Below are 21,525 nucleotides of genomic sequence, written 5' to 3' on the forward strand. Positions count from 1 at the left end.
ATTGAACTTAATGGCTAGAGTGACAGAAATGCAACGTTTCTAAAATACTGATTTAAGGACAGTGGAGTAATTCAACAATCAATGCAATTTTTTTAATGCTGTTTTTTAAAATGCTTACACTGATAGCAGTGGCTTTGTCAACAATAAACCAAATGCTTGCATATAAATTATGAAGTCGTGAATTTGATCACAATGTATTTACATCTGACATAAATGTTTGATGTTTTTAACGTACCATCGGTCATGAAAAATGTGTATTGATTTCTGATATTTCACTATTTCAAAATAGAACAATTTTAAAGGAGTGACTGGAACCAGTCCAAAACAGGCACTCCATTTCTGAATGATTAAAACCTGGAAGCAAGGGAGATACAGGGAGAGTCTGGGGTCCTTTTAACAGAATGATTTCTGCTAAAGCACTGGAGGTATGTGGAGGTTATGCCACAGTATAGGCACTAGGTGGAGCATATCTGGAGTACAATGAGTTGTTCTGGACACCATACCTTAAGAAGAACATATATACACTTTGCAAATAATATAATGTGGATCCAGCAGTATGAAACCTGGATTCCAAACTTTAAATCTGAGGAGAGGTTAGGAAGCAAAGTTTATATTCTTCTGTTAGAAGACTAACATGTGGATTAATTGATACCTTCATTGCTTTATGGAAACAAATAGACGGATAGAAGTAAACTATTCCTGCTGGTTTGGAAGTCCCGGAGCAGGTGTCATGACCTAAAATAACGGATCAGCTTTTTGTGGAGTTCAATAAGGAAATACAATTACTAGCAAAGGACAGTTGAAGTCAGAAACTCTCTGCTGCCAATGGAAGTACTTTTACATGAACTGTTAATTTAAAAACCAAGTTGCCTTTTTTTCTTAAGATAAGACACAAAATACTGGAATAACTTAGCAGGACAGGCAGCATCTGGAGAGAAGGAATGGGTAATGTTTCGGGTCGAGACTCTTCTTCAGACTTTTTTTCTTGTGTATCCATTCAATGGATGTGATCTTAGCTGGAAATGCAACCATTTATCGGCTAGAACTAATTTTCGTTGTAAGGAGGCAAGTTTAGGTGGGTCTGGAATCTAACATAGGATGACTGGGAAATAATATTATGCATGCTATGTACAGTCTTGATGGCGGGGTCCACATGTGACATTAGAGTGCTGGATTTGTGATCATGAAAGGTATTAAGGTAATGGAGCAGAGCAAACATGGGGGGCAACTTCAGTCACGTATGTCTCAATCTCAGTTATTTACTCAAAAGGTGGCAGTGAGTGCAGGAAGAGGAATTCAAATGAATTCAACCCTTTGTCTCTGACTCAGTCAGGTTCAGGGGTGACTGGTGTAATTTAGACCAGTGGTTCCCAACCTGGGGCCATGGCAAATTTCAGGGGAGCCACAGACATTTTGGGGGATTTAGGGGGCCACAGAGCTCCTAAATTTCAGTTCTAATAAATTTAAATCTATGTCGTTGAAATATTTTTGATGTTTGTGGAATTGAATAAAAGAGAATATATGTGCAATTAATAGACACTGATATTTTTATGGAAGGTATTATAATATTGAAGTACTTTTTTTCAGCTAATAATGTCAGGGAGGGAGGGCACAGAAAAATTAAAAGATCCCAAGGGGGCCATGAGCTAAAAAAGGTTGGGAACCACTGATTTAGACAACAGAACTTTCAGTAGCTTCAGATGTGCAGAGGGTATACAGTGGGAGGATGTCGAAGCTTCTTTCCAAATAGAGGTAACAAAAGCAGAGGCAGAGATTTTAGCAGCAAACTGTGGTTGGAGCTAAGGCTAAGTAATTCCGTGAAAATGAAAATTGCCATTTATAATGACATGGTGCAGATTTGTGATTGGAAACTCACTTCAGAGTGAAATACAACACCTGCTTTGAATAATCTGGTTAAGTCTTAAGAGAACATGCTCTGACAGGAGTTTCACTTGTTCTGATATTCAAGTAGGAGAAGTTGCAGCTCTGATACTGGATGTCAGTCAAAACTTCATGGAATTTAAGAAATAGTGGAGAACTCAAGATATATGAGTCTGTAGAAGGGTTCCGACCCAAAACGTCACCCATCCTTTTTCTCCAGGGATGCTGCCTGACCCACAGAGTTACTCCAGCACTTTGTGTCTATCTTTGGTATATACCAGCATCTGCAGTTCCTTCTTACACATCCAGATATATATGTTGATTAAATTGAGCTGGATGTCATCAGCTGATATATGGAATGAATGTTGTGCTTTTGGATGATCAAATACATCAAAGGTACTAATCCCAATTTCCCTTCCTGAAACAAACCTACTCTTAGCTTTCCATTGCATGAAGAATTCCCCATATCTGATTAATTGTGTTGTTATTGGCATTTATATCTGTTGTCTCAAAGCAAGGCAAGGCAACTTTATTTATATAGCACATTTCATACACGAGGCAGACTCAAGGTGCTTCACATAAAAACATGTCATACAATAAAATGAAATAATAAAATGAAATAAAATAGAAGAATTAAAAGAAAATAAAAGCAAAGTCAAAAATGCATTATAAAAAGTGCAAAAGTTAAAAGTGCAATGTAGTTAAGATTTAGATAGATAGATAGATAGATAGATAGATAGATAGATAGATAGATAGATAGATAGATAGATAGATAGATAGATAGATAGATAGATAGATAGATAGATAGATTGATAGATAGATAGCCTTTATTGTCATTCAGACCGAAGTCTGAACAAAATTTCAGCAGTCATTTAGCTGAAAGCTAAAGTAAACATAAAAGTTTTCAGTCTTGTTTTAAAAGTGGTCAAAGTTGAGGCAAGTCTTAAATCTTCAGGAAGTTTATTCCAGCTATTTGTTGCATGGTAACTAAATCCTGCTTTCCCATGTTTTGTATTTACTCTGGGAATCACTAACAGATTGGTCTCAGAAGATCTTAGCGGTCTAGAAGGCTTATATAGTGGAAGCATGTCAGTGATATACTTTGGCCCTAAACCATGTAGTGATTTATAGGTGAGCAGCAGGATTTTGAAATCAATTCTCTGACATACAGGGAGCCAATGTAAGGATTTAAGAATTGGTGTAATGTGTTCAAATTTTTTGGTCTTTGTTAGAACTCTAGCAACAGCGTTCTGAACAAGCTGTAGCTGCCTGACAGTTTTTTTCGGAAGACCTGCAAGGAGACCGTTACAATAATCTAGCCTACTAGTAATAAAGGCATGTACAAGTTTTTCTAAGTCTTGAGCTGACATGAGTCCTCTTAATCTTGCTACGTTTTTGAGGTGATAGTAGGCCGATTTTGTTACTGATTTGATGTGACTGTCGAAATGTAAATCTGAATCCATAATAACCCCAAGATTTCTGGCTTTGTTAGAAGTTTTCAGGGACAGAGAGTGAAGGTGTTGGGTTACTTTTAGCCTTTCTTTTTTAGCACCAAAAACAATTATCTCCGTTTTGTCCTTATTTAGTTGGAGGAAGTTTTGGCACATCCAGTCTTTGACTTGCTCAATGCACTGGCACAGCAGATCTATGGGGCGATAGTCATTTGGTGATAGCGCTACATAGATTTGAGTGTCATCGGCATAGCAGTGGTGGTCAATATTATTATTTCGCATGATTTGCCCTAGTGGGAGCATGTAGATGTTGAATAAAGAGGGCCCTAAGATCGAACCTTGTGGGACTCCACAATTGGTTCTGATACAAAGTCGCCAATGGAAACAAAATAGTTCCTATCTTGATATATAGATAATCTTCCTCATCCTTTATGGAGTCTCAACAGATCATCCCTCCACTGGTATCATACAATCACCATGCATGGGTTATCATTACCCTAAGGCATTACCCAGACTACATTGTAAAGCTCTGACAGTAATTGAAGATCAACAGTGAAAAACGGAGCATCGTGGGAGTGAGAGGGAAAGATCTAACAGGAACCTGAGGGGTAACCTTTTCAAAAAAAGGGTTGTGGGTGTATGGAACGAGCTGTCGGATGAGGTTGTTGAGGCAGGAACAATTGCAACATTTAAGAAGCATTTAGGCGGTACATGAATTGGACAGGTTTGGAGGGATATGGGCCAAAAGCAGGAAGGTGGGACTAGTGTAGATGGGGCATGTTGGTCTGTTGGGGTGGAAGATTTCAACCTTCACGTGGTCCGCCCTGTTACGACTAATGCAATCAACTCGACGTGCACAAACGGAAGATCAAATAGAACAAGTTGTCCAACAACTTTAGGCTGTGCACGCCACATGAAAGAAAAAGTAGATGTTGGTCTGTATGGGCAAGTTGGGCCGAAGGGCCTGTTTCCACGCTATATGACTCTATAAGTTTGGTTACAGTTTGCCTACCATGTAGTGATTGAAAGGTTTTGCTGCTTAAAATGCTAGCACATTTTTTGTTACATCAATCTATATAAATTGACTTATTTTCTAATATTCTGAAAATGTATAAATGCAAAATTATGCTTCTGCCCTGTTCATACCTTATCTATGCCAAACAACATCTTGTACTGAGTAATTATTGCGTTCTGTGGTTTTGTCAAAATCTGAACTAACATATCCTCATTTAAACTGTGCAGTGCATGAACCACAGGAAATCGTCCCACAAATTCTGGAATCATTCCGTATTCGATTAGGTCCTTGGCCTCCACCTGATTGAGTAACTTGTCTTGTTCCTGGAGCTCTTCATGGGTATTCAATCTTGAGGAATTAGCCAGACCAGCCGCAGCTGCAGCTCGACGGCGGGCGCTCAAGTCAGATGTTGTACCAAATCCCAGGCACTGAGTGAAAAGAAAATGGTTAGCTGAATGAACTTACGATTTAAAAAAAAAAAGCTTTATTATGCAAGTAAGATTTACAGCTTTACAGCCTTTATCAAGAGACACATGAACATTCACCCTGCTGCCAAACTCTGAGTTGAAGAGAAACTTGGGGAGAATTAAAGTAGAAACAAGGAACTGCAGATGCTGGTTTACGAAACAAAAAGACACAAAGTGCTGGAGTAACTCAGTGGAGTCAGGCAGCATCTCTAGCGAACTTGATAGATGATGTTTTGGGTCGGAACCCTTCTTCAGACACTGTGAACACGAATAGATGACATGTTGGGACTGAAGAATGGTCCTTACCCGAAAAGTCACCTATCCATATTCTCCAAAAAAGCTGCCTGAGTTACTTCAGCAATTTTTATCTTTTTGGGGGTGAGACTTAAAGACTGTTTATTCCATTTTTTAAAGTTGGATTCTGACTATGGTGATGAGGAGGGTCAGGAATCATCAGTTTAAGAAATGTTACACTGAATGTTGACACTAATGGAAGGTAATAAACGTCACTGATTCTAAAGGTAGTTATAATCCATATGGGGAAGAAGGTTTGGGACCCTAACAAGATTATATTGAGATAAGGGGAGGGAGCACAAGACTGGCATGGCACAGTGGCACAGCAGGTAGAGCTGCTGCCTCACAGCGCCAGAGTCTCGGGTTCAATCCTGACTTTGGGTTCTGTCTGTGTGGGTTTGCCCTTTTCCCTGTGACCGCGTGTATTTCCTCCTGCTGCTCTGGTTTCCTCCCACATTCCAAATATGTGCAGGTTTGCAGGTTAATTGGCCTCTGTAAATTGCCCCTAGTGTGTAGTGATGCCAAAGTGGGATAACATATAACTAGTGTGAATGGTTAATCAATGGTCAATGTGGACTCAGTGGGCCAGTGATTCCATGCTGTATCACTGAACTAAACTGAGTATCTGACTGTTTACCATCCAAATAATATAATGTATTTTTACTTTGATTCAGTTACCTAAATAATAATTTAAGACCTTCACAGTAAATGGCAGTAACCTGGCGAGTTTTGTAGTAGAGCATAGGGTTCTACGTGTGTAGGTACATAGTTCCTTGAGACTGTCATCACAGGTAGATAGTGTGATCAAGAAGACATTTGGTTTTTGCCCTTCACCAGTCAGGATATTGAGTATTGAAGTTGGGATGTTATGTTACAGGTGTACAAGACGTTGGTGAAGCCACAATTGGAATATTGGGTTCAGTTTTGGTCACACTGCTATAGGAAGGACATTGTTAAGCTGGAAAGAGTGCAGAGAAGATTTATGAGGATGTTGCCCGGACACGAGTGCCTGTGCTGTCTGGAGAGTTTATGCGGGCGAGAACCTTATTCCATGGAGTGCAGTAGGCTGAGGGGTAATCTTATAGAAGTGTATAAGATCATAAGGGGAATAGATAAGGTGAATGCAAGAATTTTACAAGAACCAAGAACCAGAGAATATAGGTTTAAGGCGAGGGGGAAAGATTTAATAGGAAGTTAAGGGGCAACTTTTTTTTTAACAAGACTGTAATTGCAAGGCTACAAAAGAAGGACAAGTGGGTAGATGAGACTAGAGGGTTGCTCTGCTGGTGAGCATCCAGATACAGGTGCGTTTGAACAACCACTTCTGTGCTCCAACCTTTCTATTATCTAAATGGTGGCCGATTAGGAAAAGGGGAGATGCAACGAGACCTGGCTGTCATGGTACACCAGTCATTGAAAGTAGGCATGCAGGTGCAGCAGGCAGTGAAGAAAGTGAATGGTATGTTAGCATTCATAGCAAAAGGATTTGAGTATAGGAGCAGGGAGGTTCTACTGCAGTTGTACAGGGTCTTGGTGAGACCACACCTGGAGTATTGCGTACAGTTTTGGTCTCCTAATCTGAGGAAGGACATTCTTGCCATAGAGGGAGTACAGAGAAGGTTCACCAGACTGATTCCTGGGATGTCAGGACTTTCATATGAAGAAAGACTGGATAGACTCGGCTTGTACTCGCTAGAATTTAGAAGATTGAGGGGGGATCTTATAGAAACTTACAAAATTCTTAAGGGGTTGGACAGGCTAGATGCAGGAAGATTGTTCCCGATGTTGGGGAAGTTCAGAACAAGGGGTCACAGTTTAAGGATAAAGGGGAAATCTTTTAGGACTGAGATGAGAAAAACATTTTTCACACAGAGAGTGGTGAATCTCTGGAATTCTCTGCCACAGAATGTAGCTGAGGCCAGTTCATTGGCTATATTTAAAAGGGAGTTAGATGTGGCCCTTGTGGCTAAAGCAATCAGGGGGTATGGAGAGAAGGCAGGTACAGGATACTGAGTTGGATGATCAGCCATGATCATATTGAATGGTGGTGCAGGCTTGAAGAGCTGAATGGCCTACTCCTGCACCTATTTTCTATGTTTCTATGAAATGATCCACATCTAGGGAAAGATCATAATGCCACTTTTTCTCACTATGCCTCAGTAACATTTGTAGTTCTTTGAACTATCATCTGTGTTTCCCTGAAACATTTTTTTTGTGTTTGAATCTATCTTTCTTGAGTTATGAAAATGTAACGAAAGTGATCACTCTGATATTATCTGTAATAAATCAACAGTTACATCCAAACAAAAGTGCTTCAAGGGAATTTTTTCTTTATATATATATATATATAGAATTAATAAATAATATTTTCTAGCCGATAGATAAACATCCTCCAGACGTTACATGAAAATCTAGTATGGCAATGGATTTCAGGAACTCTGTACGGAGTTTGTACATTCTCCCCATGCGCTGCGTGGGTTATCTTCGAGATCTTCAGTTGTCTTCCATACTACAAAAATCTAGGTTTGTAGGTTAATTTGCTTGGTACAAATGCAAAATTGTCCCTAATGTGCGCAGGGTAGTGTTAATGTGTGGGGATCGCTGGTCGGTACGGACGTGGTAGGGCCGAAGGGCCTTTTTCCACACTGTACAACTAAACTAAATTAAACTTGTTGGCATAAGAAAAAGTCAAAATTCTGTTAGACAATAGACAATAGGTGCAGGAGTAGGCCATTCGGCCCTTCGTGCCAGCACCGCCATTCAATGTTGAATTATGAAACATTCTGGTTTAAAGCATTTCAAATTAATGCAAAATTGTGTCTCATAATATCATAATGCCCTGATTACTGCAGTGTAACTAGCACTGAGAGAACAATTATCATGGACATTGGAAACAACATTAGTTAAGAACTGACTTTTTCGTTTCTCCTCCTGCTGATTATTCTGTCCAATCCATTAAAAGCTCCCGAACCTACAAAGAGAATGTTGGTGGTATCCACTGGAATGGTATCGGAACGATATCTCCGTGAGCTGCGTTCTGGAACATTTACTATTGTTCCCTCTATCAGTTTCAACAAGCCCTACAAAATACAACATGTGCCATTATCACATTTTTTTTTTTAAATGCAATTTCATCCAATGTACCTTTCAGAGTATATATTTTATATGCCATAAATTTCATCTTTATATGCCGATGTGCATATCATTAAACCACAATGATGTAGGGAATCATTGTAAGGCTGCAAAACAACATGAAACAAAAAGTGAGCTATCCTTACCTTGGATCACTATCCTAAAATCAGAAACTTTCTTCCTCAGCTGCTCAGCTGTTTGCTGCACAGGTAAGAGACAACACTTATTCAACTACTACTGTGCAATGTTTGATCTCTGTATTATGAAAAGGAAATAGAGGCAGGGAGAAGGAGGCGTTTTTTTTTTAAGATACGAGAATGGAGACATTATTGTTAAGAAAGACCCAACCAGATGAGAATTTTTACTGCAGGAAACTGAAGGGTGATAATTAAGCTCAACAGTTTGTTAAAATTATAAATACGCTTCATCGAGTAAACAAAGATAAAATATCTCTGCATTTGGAAAAGTCTTAAAATAGGGCAGGTAAAATGCTGGGGTAAAAGTATAGCAAAACTTGAAGCTTAAAATATGTTTCAGTGGTCTTTACTATGTTTAAGATTTGAGCAATATGGCTACAACAAATCGACTTAATGTGCAATATCCCCATCGTGCTACCTTATTGGATATTTTCACTCACTTGTTGCACACCTTCTCCACCTACATCACGAAGCTGATGTATTCCTGGAATTGATCCAATCTTATCCACTTCGTCAAGAAACACAATTCCTATTGGATTAAAAAAGAAAACTAAATATTCAAAATATTGGCGTCCCCTTATTTAAGTAAGCATGTAGGTACAGCAGGCAGTGAAGACAGCGAATGGCATGTTGGCCTTTATAACAAGAGGAATCGAATATAGGAGCAAAGTGGTCCTTCTGCAGTTGTACAGAGCCCTAGTGAGACCACACCTGGAGTATTGTGTACAGCTTTGGTCCCCTAATTTGAGGAAGGACATTCTTGCTATTGACGGAGTGCAGCGTAGGTTTACAAGGTTAATTCCCGGGATGGTGGGACTGTCATATGCTGAAAGAATGGAGCAGCTGGGCTTGTACACTCTGGAGTTTAGAAGGATAAGAGGGGATCTCAATGAAACATATAAGATTGTTAAGGGCTTGGACACGCTAGAGGCAGGAACCATGTTCCTGATGTTGGGGGAGTCTAGAATCAGGGGCCACAGTTTAAGAATAAGAAGTAAGCCATTTACAACGGAGACGAGGAAACACTTTTTCTCACAGAGAGTGGTGAGTCTGTGGAATTCTCTGCCTCAGAGGGTGGTGAAGGCAGGTTCTCTGGATGCTTTCAAGAGAGAGATAGATAGGGCTCTTAAAAATAGCGGAGTCAGGGGATATGGGGAGAAGGCAGGAACGGGGTACCAATTGGGGATGATCAGCCATGATCACATTGAATGGCGGTGTTGGCTCGAAGGGCCAAATGCCTACTGCTGCACCTATTGTCTATTGTTTATTGTCTATTGTCTATTGAGACTGATCTCCATTTCTGTACACTCCAATCTAAGATCATAAGTGATAGGAGCAGAATTAGGCCATTCAGCCCGAGAAGTCTACTGCAATCATGGCTGATCAAATCAAAGTTCCTTGTTGCCACTTCCTTAATAATTGATCCCAGCATTTTCAACTAACCTGGCCATAGTTCTCTATTTCCATGCCAGCCAGCCATCCTGCCACTCTGCATGAACCATTCTAAAACTTAGAGTCATAGTCATAGTGATACAGCAAGGATACAGACCCTTCTCCCCAACTTGCCCACACCAGCAACATGCTCCAGCTACACTAGTCCCATCTGTCTGCGCCTGGTCCATATCCCTCCAAACCTGTCCTATCCGTGTACCTGTCCAACTTCTTAAAAGATGGGATAGTCCCAGCCTCAACTACCTCCTCTGGCAGCTTGTTCCATTCACCCACCACTCTCCATGTGAAAAAGTTAGCTCTCGGATTCCCACTAAATCTTTTCCCCTTCACCTTGAACCTATGCCCTCTGGTCCTCGATTTCCCTACTCTGGGCAAGAGACTCTGGGTATCTACCCGATCTATTCCCCTCATGATTTTGTACACCTCTATAAGATCGGTACTCATCCTCCTGTGCTCCAAGGAATAGAGACCCAGCCTACTCAACCTCTCCCAATAGCTCACACCCTCTAGTCCTGGCAATATCCTTGTAAATCTTTTCTGAACACTTTCAAGCTTGACAATATCTTTCCTATAACATGGTGATCAGAACTGAACACAATATTCTAAATGCAGTCTCACCAACGTCTTATACACTACAACATAGCCTTCCAAGTTCTATACTCAATAAACTGATTAATGAAGGCCAATGTGCTAAAAGCCTTTTTGACCACCTTATCTACCTGCGACTTGACCTTCAAGGAACCATGCACTTGTACTCCTAGATCCCTCTGCTCTATAACACTCCCCAGAGAGCTACCATTTACTGTGTAGGTCCTTCCCTTGTTAGACGTCCCAAAATACAACACCTCACACTTCTCTGTATTAAATTCCATCAACCATTCCTCAGCGCACCTGGCCAATCGATTCAGATCCTGCTGCAATCTTTCACAACCATCTTAACTATCTGCAAAACCACTCACTTTTGTATCATCAGCAAACTTGCTAATCTTGCCCTGTACGTTCTCATCCAAATCATTGATGTAGATGACAAACAGTAATGGGCACAGCACCGAACCCTGAGGCACACCACTAGTCACAGACCTCCAGTCCAAGAAGCAACCTTCCACCATCACCATCTGCTTCCTTCCATTGAGCCAATTTGCTATCCATTCAGCTATCTCTCCTTGGATCCCATGATATCTAACCTTCCAGAGCAGCCTACCATGCGGAACCTTGTCGAATGCCTTACTGAAATCCATGTATACAACATCTACAGATCTGCCCTCATCGACCTTTTTGGTCATGTCTTCAATAAAAGAACTTGGACTTTGGATGAAAACAATCAGTGTAGCCGTTGTCCTCAAAACTGTAAAATGCACGGCTAATAGATCTTGGGAGTAATTGCCTTTCAATCCCTTTCGTTTTCTTAAGACATTTTTCACATGCTAATTTCTTTCAGCTCCTCATTCTGGACCTGTTGTTGTCCATTATTTCTAGCAGGTTTTGTGTGCCTTCTTTGCGAAGACATAATTTATCTTCCATTTCCTTATTGCCAATATAATCTCTCCTGTCTCAATCTGTACGGGACCCATTTGTAATTTTCCTGGGGGGTTTTCTGTATCTATTGATGTTTTTATAGTCCGCTGATATGGCACATATGTGCCTCGAAGGAATACAACTCAAGTAGACATTAATTAGTTGTTCCGTATTTGAAGAGAACTAATTGTTGCTTGCGGTCAATTTTGTAAATGTCAATTATAACTATTCATAACAGGTGCCATGAAATGAGGTTACTTACCCTTCAGCAAGTGGTAAAGTGAATTCAATTACTTTGAATATTGAAAACATGGAGAATTTGGCAATGATATATTTTTTTCCAGGAACTAAGGGAGAGAGAGTAATGCCCCTGTCCCACTTAGGCAGTTTTTTTAGGCGATTACAGGCGACTAGGCTATTGCCAACATGGTCGCCGGAGTGTCGCCTGTATGGTCTCCTCAGTCACCCAAAGAGTCGTACCTTTTTTCTGGTCGCTGCTGGATTTTGACATGTTCACAACTTTTCAGCGACAGTCGGCACCCGTGAGCTTGACGCCAACGATCGTAGCCTGTCGTAGGTGCTGTCGCCAGGATGACGTAGGTTGTCGCCGGTGCTGACTTCAATTTCGCCATTCAATGTCGACTTCAATGCCATTAGCGACTACCTACGTCAACCGGCGACAGGTACCGGCGACTAAATTGTCTTACCTTGTCGTAGCTTGTTGCGGGTGGACATAGGTTGTCGTAGGTGTGGTTGTAGGTGGACGTCCTAATGGTCGCTGGTTGTCGGTAGCTTGCCCTAGCTTGATGTCGACTAGGAGGTAGGTTGTTGTAGACATTGTCATAGACATTGTCGTGGGGGGGGGGGTCCAGTTACCGGTTTCTCGGCGACCTGCTACGACTATGACAGTCGCCGGCAATAACCGAAACAAATCGCCTAAGTGGGACAGGCCCTAAAGCTTCACAATGCATTTAATTTCCACTACTCCCTTTCTTTATATTCTATTTTGAAACTAAATATAAAAGTAATTTTCAATAATGTGATATATTAAATATAAACATTTACCTTAAGCACAATGATGCAACTATTATCCAGATCAATTCTGTTGAAAATGTTATAACTTACTATTTTTTTTCTTTTTTGTGATACATTTCTGGCTTTTTTTGTCTAAAATGTTTAAACTTATCTTGCTTCCAATTGCTAATTTACATAATGCAGTGCAGAATTGATATCTAAGCTATCCAATTGCGACAATTTATATAACTATTGAGGATGGTCTATGTTTTTGATTGTATATCCTTTATGCCATACTGAGCAATACTACAAAAGAACACGCATTTGAACATACAATATATAATCATGGGTAAAAAATATAGTCAAACACTAATATTTACCCATTCCCCTCAGTTGATAATTTAAAGAAATTATTATACCTTGCTGAGCTCTGGCAACATTGAACTTTGCATCTTGTAATAGCTTAGCAATGACCGATTCAATATCTTCACCAACATATCCGGATTGTGTTAGGCATGTGCAGTCACAGATTGCAAATGGTACATCCAAGCACTTGGCCAAGGTTTGAGCCAACAATGTTTTTCCTATGAAAGACAAGCAGAATGTTTGAATTTGAAACTAAAAACTCGTAGAGCTTAAATTCGTTGTCCACCAATTTAATTCTTCAGAGATATTTCTGACTACAAAAGACCTCGATCTCTTTCCAATACATTCATATTGTATATGTAATGTATGTATACTGCTTATACATCTGGCATTCAGAGGTTGTCCATGTTCTGTGCAAAGTCTCCTGTGCAGTAGCAGACATTAGGCCAATGTTACTGGCAAATTGCTGCTATTGTTACAGCTTTCAATAACAATCTCTGCCTTCAGCTGTTCTTGAAATCACAATGTTATCCCATTTAGTAAATGCTGCCTGCCCCGAAAGAATGGGGCAGATTGCAATAACTGCAGCACGTAACCAGCAAGATCGATGCACAAAATTGAACATCTTACTTGCACCAGTATGAATGTTTAAGAAGGAACTGCAGATGCTGGAAAATCAAAAGTAGACAAAAATGCTGGAGAAACTCAGCGGGTGAGGCAGCATCTATGGAGCGAAGGGCGAAATTCTGAAGAAGGGTCTTGACCCGAAACGTCGCCTATTTCCTTCGCTCCATAGATGCTGCCTCACCCGCTGAGTTTCTCCAGTATTTTTGTCTATCTGCACCAGTATAAAGATCACCGGTCAATTTCCACCATTATCCTAACGTATGTTTTAAACTCCCACTCACTTATGGGAATTTTGAAATTAGTTTGATATTGGTTGTGACACATTCATTGAAACTACAATATTTTCAATGAGCATTTTCGATGTCCATGTGAATATTCTCTATCCACAATCTTAAAAGAATCAAATTTATCTGGGAGAAAATCTTTGTTTAAATAAGGTTTTGTTGGGCCTGGTTCATTTATTGCTAAAATCATCTCATTTTAACCTTCGGTATCTTGTCAAAGTAAGTAATTCTATGAAGGTACACAAAAAAGCTGGAGAAACTCAGCGGGTGCAGCAGCATCTATGGAGCGAAGGAAATGGGCAACGTTTCGGGCCGAAACCCTTCTTCAGACTGATGGGGGGTGGGGGGCCGGGGAGAAGAAAGGAAAAAGGAGGAGGAGCCTGAAGGCTGGGGGATGGGAGGAGACAGCAGGAGGGCTGAGGAAGGGGAGGAGACAGCAAGGACTAACAAAATTGGGAGAATTCAATGTTCATGCCCCCAGGATGCAGACTGCCCAAGCGGAATATGAGGTGCTGTTCCTCCATTTTCCAGTGTTGCTCGCTCTGGCCATGGAGGAGACCCAGGACAGAGAGGTCGGAAACGGAGTGGGAGGGGGAGTTGAAGTGCTGAGCCACCGGGAGGTCAGGTTGGTTATTATGGACCGAGCGGAGGTGTTCGGCGAAACGATCTGCCTCCTCCCATCCCCCAGCCTTCGGGCTCCTCCTCCTTTTTCCTTTCTTCTCCCCACCCTCCCACCCCCCATCAGTCTGAAGAAGGGTTTCGGCCCGAAACGTTGCCTATTTCCTTCGCTCCATAGATGCTGCTGCACCCGCTGAGTTTCTCCAGCATTTTTGTGTACCTTCGATTTTCCAGCATCTGCAGTTCCTTCTTAAACAAGTAATTATATGAAATTGGAAGTGGCATTTTGGCAATAAGTAACATTGTAGTTCATGGTAATATTCACTAGTAAATAAACAATTTCAAGTTATTTGCAATTTGAGTACACTACTATTTAGGGAATGCTACAGTTTTGAGGAATACAATGCTTTACATTAAATGTTAATTGAGGGTGCCATTTCCCTTCTTGGGTCAACATTAAAACAGTTTCATACTATTCAAAGTACTGCAATGAGAACCTCCATTAACCTCAATAACATTCCTCACTCAACTAATATCACTATCATATACAGAGAGAGATGACTCATTCATCACATTGCTGTTCTGGATGTTGTCCTTTGTTAACTCACTGATGTGATTTTATTTTAATAACTAATTAGAATAAAGGGGAGGCCATTTCAGACTGAGGTGAGAAAAACCGTTTTCACCCAGAGAGTTGTGAATTTATGGAATTCCCTGCCACAGAGGGCAGTGGAGGCCAAGTCACTGGATGGATTTAAGAGAGAGTTAGATAGAGCTCTAGGGGCTAGTGGAGTCAAGGGATATGGGGAGAAGGCAGGCACGGGTTATTGATAGGGGATGATCAGCCATGATCACAATGAATGGCTCGAAGGGCACCTGCACCTATTTTCTATGTTTCTATGTTGATTGAAGATTTTGGTTGTTTTGAGAGAAATGGCAAATTAGTTCTGCAAAAATCAAAATGATTATATTGAATATGTCAGATTCATTTTGTAACCAAACAATATAAACCAGTCTTCATGGGCAGATTTATTTGTACTGTATTGCACCACTGAAACAAAAAAGAAATAATATTTAAAACATACTAATACCTGAGCCTGTGGGGCCAAGCAGAATGACGTTACTTTTGTCCAGGTGAACAGTATCATCAACAGAGTCAAGGTTCTTCCGAAAATTTCTCTGTAGTATCGGTTGTGATAAATAAGACGAGGGTGGAATCAATTCTGTTAAATGCAGTAGTTCTGTAGAAATGTAAAAATGAACATCTTATAAATCCTTATCTATAGTTGGGAAAATGTTGAGAAGTCTGATGTAAAGTTGCAAAAAACAGAGAGGCCATACAGGCAGACGTTTACAACAGTGACTCAGAATTTCAAAGAGTTAATTTTACCAAAGGTATACTCTATAAATGACAACACTAAACATATGGTCCATAAATATCCACAAAATGTACTGTGCACCATCTCATACCTCTCAATCGAAACTCACACCCAAACTCACTGATGCCCCACAGGTAATTATTAATTAACCATGAAAGCTACAACTCCCAAATAAATCACAGAAGACTCAATGACACACTTTCCTCCAAACTTATTCCATTTTTAGGATGTGTGCCCCATTGACAAGTCCAGCAGTTATTAGCCTATCCATTTTCACCCTTAAGTAGTTAGTGGTAAGATCTTCACTATCACTTCCTCTTCTGATGAAAGTACTGCCAGGGGTTGGCAAGTACATGGAATTCCAAACTGCAGTGATAGCTTGAAGATAACATCATCATCTAACTAGTTTACTGAAGCAAATCACTTTTAAAGGATGCAGTATTGCACATTACCCTACAGATGCCTAACATGAAACCCATTTTGTGATTTTAGATGGCAGTATAGTACCCATGTAAAGGATGCCATGTGCAACTCCCAAACACAATTCCATCAGGAATGGGAACAAGAGAGTCCTAACTGATTTTGTTTCCTTCCTCCTAAAGAGGAGCTTCATTGAGTCCTTAAGTTGAAATTAGTTATTGCAATAAAGACCATAGATTACACCAGGGTTTTTCTTCCCTCTCTGTAAAGCTATTTATTCCAAATAATAAAATTAATCTGAAATTCATCTGGTTTTGATAGGGCTACATGTCCTGCCGAGTATTACTGATTTCATACACAAATATTGCAGAGGTTTAAAATGGCAAAGATTAGGGTAAGTGGATGAACCTTGCAAGCCAACATCCAAGAAGGGGAATGTTAAAAGGAGATTTACAAAGGAAGTTTTTTTCTAAAAAAAACAGTGGTAACTGCCAAGGGAGTCTGCAGTTGTATAGGGCTCTGGTAAGACCACATCTGGAGTATTGCGTACAGTTTTGGTCTCCTAATTTGAGGAAGGACATCCTTGTGATTGAGGCAGTGCAGCATAGGTTCACAAGATTAATCCCCTGGGATGGCGGGACTGTCATATGAGGAAAGATTGAAAAGACTAGGCTTGTATTCACTGGGGTTTAGAAGGATGAGGGGGCATCTTATAGAAACATATAAAATTATAAAAGGACTGGACAAGCTAGATGCAGGAAAACTGTTCCCAATGTTGGGCGAGTCCAGAACCAGGGGTCACAGTCCTAGAATAAAGGGGAGGTCATTTAAGACTGAGGTGAGAAAAAACTTTTTCACCCAGAGAGTTGTGAATTTATGGAATTCCCTGCCACAGAGGGCAGTGGAGGCCAAGTCACTGGAAGGATTTAAGAGATAGTTATATAGAGCTCTAGGGGCTAGTGGAATCAAGGGATATGGGGAGAAGGCAGGCACGGGTTATTGATTGGGGACGATCAGCCATGATCACAATGAATGGCGGTGCTGACTCGAAGGGCCGAATGGCCTCCTCCTGCACCTATTTTCTATGTTCTATGGGAGGTGGTGGAAGCAGATACAATATCAATGTTTAAAGGGCATTTGAACAGGCATATGAAACAGCAAAGAATGGAGGGAGATAAACAGCATGCAAGAAGATGGGATTAGTTTAATTTGGCATCTTGCTTGGCACAGATATTGTACATTTCTATGTTCTAACAAATATGTGGGAATCCTTGGGCTGTGACTGATTAGAAAGAGAAGCATGTAGGAGAGCACGAGGAACCTCGCATTCCTTCAGGAGTAGCACACAGAATCCCAGTACAAATGTGAAAAGGAAAGCACCACCTTCCATCCTCCCTATCCATCCATAAAAACACTTCCTGCTTCGACTGTGGCAGAGTTTCAAATCACACACTGGCCTCATCAAAATCAAAACCCACAGAGCTGGAGTGGAGTATTGTACAACCCTGTAGTAATGCTTAGGAAAAATAGAAAACTTGCCTCTGGGAGAGCTTGAGTAGCCGTCAACATAACCCCCAGAGCGCTGTGTGACATCAGGTGGAATATTGGTGTTTAGTCGTTTATAGTGATTGTAGACAGCTACCGAGAGGACTTTCTTTGCTTGGTTTTGACCAATAATATATTCATCCAAAAATCGATGGAGCTGTAACCAAAGATATTGAATAATATTTCAAAATACAAGTAGTATTCAACCTGAGGAGCACCTTCAGCAACAGACTGGTTCCACCGAGATGCAGGACAGAACGCCACAGGAGATCCTTCTTCCCTGTGGCTATCAAACTTTACAACTCCTCCCCCTTCTGTTGTGGGGTAGACTAATGCCCCTGTCCCACTTAGGAAACCTGAACGGAAACCTCTGGAGACTTTGTGCCCCACCCAAGGTTTCCGTGCGGTTCCCGGAGGTTGCAGGTGGTTGCCGGAGGTTGCAGGTAGTGGAAGCAGGTAGGGAGACTGACAAAAACCTCCGGGAACCGCACGGAAACCATGGGTGGGGCGCAAAGTCTCCAGAGGTTTCCGTTCAGGTTTCCTAAGTGGGCAAGGGCTAGGCGACTGAGACATCACTCCCCTCCACCCCCATCCCCCCACCCCCTCCCTCAATCTTTGCACACACCCGAAGCCTTTCCACTCGTCACTTTAATTTCATGTTTCATGTATTTTGTGGGGTTTTTTTATGACTTGGCAGATCAATTTCCCTTCTGGGATAAATGAAGTTCTATCGTATCATATCGTATAGTAATTTTCCACCTGTTCCTTTCATCAAGTTCAGGGCTGATTTTCGGCAACAGTGCCTTTTTCCTGCACTATCCCCATATCTCTTGATTGCATAGAAACTGATTGGTACTGTGTCCCTTTGAATGTTCCCTGTCGCATGTAAAAGGAAGGCAGGCACTAGCAGAGCAGCCATTCGGGAGTAGCTGTATTGAGGTAAAGTCCTAAATTGAGGTAAGTGTTGAGGCTTTGACTCAAGACACTTAAGGGCCTGTCCCACGAGTGCGGCAAGCGCGACCTAACGTGGTCGCTTGAGCCGTACGGCCTCGCGGGGCCGGTCCCACTTCGATCGCCGGAGCCGTATGGAGTTGTGCGGAGCTGGTCCCGACATCGCGCGGGGCTCCAAAAAACTGACACTGTCCAAAAATTCCGCGCGGCAACGGCTTGCCGGCCCGCAGCCGCGTTGAGGCCGTACGCACCGCCTCGACGGCGTGCGCACCGTCTCGATGCCGTACGCAGCGTCTTGACGCCATACGTCACGAGCGAACTTCCCGCGGACTTCGCTCAAACTTTATGTCAACTCGTACGGGATCACTCGACCTCCGCGCGGCCCCCGCTTCCGGTTTGGTCACGCTTGCCGCATGCAGTCGCATGCTCGTGGGACAGGCCCTTTAGAGCTGCATTTGATGATAACTGTTGAGGCTTTGGTTTGAGAGGTTGAGTGACAGCAAGATACGGTAAGGTCTTTTTTTTTGCAGTCCTTTAACATAAATGCAGTTGGCATGGCACTTAGGGCAATGGTATGCCCTCCTTACACGCTGTGGGAATTCAGGGAACTTCCAGTGTCCCTGACAAATACACCTGTGAGAAGTGCAGCTATATCTCCTGACTGATCACGTGAAGTAACTGGAGGTACAGCTAGATAACCTCAAGATCATTTGGGGGAATCAGAGCGTCATAGATAGGAGTAGGTCACGCTGAGGTACAGGCTGAAAGTAAATGTCATGTCATAGGAGTAGAATTAGGCCATTTGGCCCATTGAGTCTACTCCGTCATTCAATCATGGCTGATCTATCTCTCCCTCTCAACCCAATTCTCCTGCCTTCTCCATAAAGTTTGAACCACCAGGATAGTGAGATGGCAGAGAGTGCAGGAACCCCATGTGGACATTTCCCTCCAAAACAAGAATATCCTTTTGTATCCCGTTCGAGGATGACTGTTCAGAACAGATCCGTCGCAGCAGTCAGGTCTGTAGCACCAGGCCTGGCGCTGTGGCACAGCGGGGCAGGATGAGGTCAATTAGTTATAGGAAATTCCTTAATCAGAGGGACATAGGAGATTCTGTGGTGGCAAATGGGACTAGGATGCAGGTTGCCTCCCTGGTGGCAGGGTCCAGGAAGTCTTGAAATGGCTGCAGTACATTCGCAAGGGGGGAAGTGAGCAGCCGGAAGTCATTGTACATGCTGGCACAAATGACATTCTTAGGAAAAGGGGTGAGGTTGTGAATATAGAGAATTGGCGAAAAGGTTAAAAAACAGGACCTCAAGGGCGGTGATCTCTGAATTACTCCCGGTGTCATGTACTAGCGAGGGTAGGAATAGGAATAAAGGTCAGATGAATGCATGGCTGAGGAGTTGGTGCAGGGGATAGGGATTCTGACTTTGCGATCATCGGGATCTCTTCTGGGGCAGAGGTGAGCTGCACATGTGGAATGGGTTGCACCTGAACTGAGGGGGACTAATATCCTTGCAGGCAGGTTGCATCTCCTACTCAGGAGGGTTTAAACTAGATTGGCAGCCGTACATTATCCAATGCAGTGTCATGGAGTCATAGAGTGATACAGTGTGGAATCAGGCCTTTCGGCCCAACTTGCCCACACCAGCCAATATGTCCCAGCTACATTAGTCCCACCTGCCAGCATTTGGTCTATATCCCTCCACACAAGTGGTGAGGGAAGCTGGAAGTTGATGTAGGAGGCAATGACAGAATGTTCTGTACATAGAATAGGCAGGAGCACAGCAGGGTGTGAGAAAAGACAGTTAGTTTAAATTCCATTTAATTCCATGCTCCAGGCCTGTCAGGTAATGAGGATGAACTCAGGGCGTAGATAAAATTTAGACATACACATAAAAAGGTATGTGAATAGGAAAGGTTTAGAGGGATATGGGGCAAATATTGGCAAACGTTACTCGCTTAAATGGAGCATCTGGGTCAGCATTGATGAGTTGGGCTGAAGGGCGTGTTTCTGTACTGTATAACCCTCTGCCTATCTGGTTTGAATTAACTCTGCAAATGAACCTCATTACCCTTTGGGCTAAAGACTTACAAATATTCTTCTGTTGAATGAGACATTTGTCCTCAACCCAGTCCTAAATGGCCTACTTTTTAGTTTAGTTTATTATTGCCATGTGTAACAAGATACAGTGAAAAGCCTTTGTTTGCGTGCCATTCAGACAAAGTCTATTCATGAATTCAATCAATCTGCCCACTGTGCATCGATAAATGATAAAGGGTACAACATTCTGTGCAAAGATATAGCATTGAAGTCCAATGAAGTCAGATTAAAAATAGTTCAAAGGTCTGCAATGCGGTAGATGGGAGATCAGGACTGCCAATGTCTCAGTTGCCTGAGGAAGGAAGATGATGGATGGAGATGTACAGAAGTGAGAGAAAACAAGGAGGCAGATAGATCCAGGTGAGGGGATGGGAAGGGTAAATGTGGAGATGACTGCTGGAAGTTGCTAAGCAGGAACACCGAGAATGGCGATCAGAAACATTGACCATCCACAGGCTTTGCTGAGTCCCCCTCACAGATTACTTGTTGCTCCAGGTTACAGGTTCTGCATCTCTTGTGTCTCCAGATTTGCAGGAATGTTGCCAGGAATAGAAAATGTTGGCCATAGCAGAAGATTGAATTGGCTTGGATTACTTATCCTGGAAATGTGGAGGATGAAGGGAGATTTAATTGAGTTGCAATTTAATTAACTAAACTGTATTTATAAAGATAAAAAATAGAATAGAGGGGAAGGATCTACCTCACTTTGCAAAATAGTTAATAACAATGGAGGATAGATTTACAGTACATTTATAGTAGAATTAGTGGGAAGTAGGGGACAACTATTTAAAATATAGCCTTTGCACTATC

The 21,525-nt window shown here is 41.8% G+C and overlaps 1 protein-coding gene across 1 annotated transcript in view; it reads right to left on the reverse strand.

Moving 5' to 3' along the window:
- The window catches only part of LOC116970739 (ATP-dependent Clp protease ATP-binding subunit clpX-like, mitochondrial), a 41,949-nt gene that overhangs the window by 2,621 nt on the left and 17,803 nt on the right, over positions 1-21,525 (reverse strand). The window contains exons 3-8 of the mRNA XM_033017215.1: positions 17,652-17,814; positions 15,405-15,578; positions 12,838-13,002; positions 8,878-8,966; positions 8,024-8,188; positions 4,479-4,775 (exon numbers count right to left, since the gene is read on the reverse strand). Coding sequence (XP_032873106.1) covers positions 4,479-4,775; positions 8,024-8,188; positions 8,878-8,966; positions 12,838-13,002; positions 15,405-15,578; positions 17,652-17,814 — 1,053 coding nt within the window. The remainder of the gene's footprint in view (positions 1-4,478; positions 4,776-8,023; positions 8,189-8,877; positions 8,967-12,837; positions 13,003-15,404; positions 15,579-17,651; positions 17,815-21,525) is intronic.

The sequence above is a fragment of the Amblyraja radiata genome, chromosome 3, assembly GCF_010909765.2.
Source record: "Amblyraja radiata isolate CabotCenter1 chromosome 3, sAmbRad1.1.pri, whole genome shotgun sequence".
Taxonomy (NCBI): Eukaryota; Metazoa; Chordata; class Chondrichthyes; order Rajiformes; family Rajidae; genus Amblyraja; species Amblyraja radiata.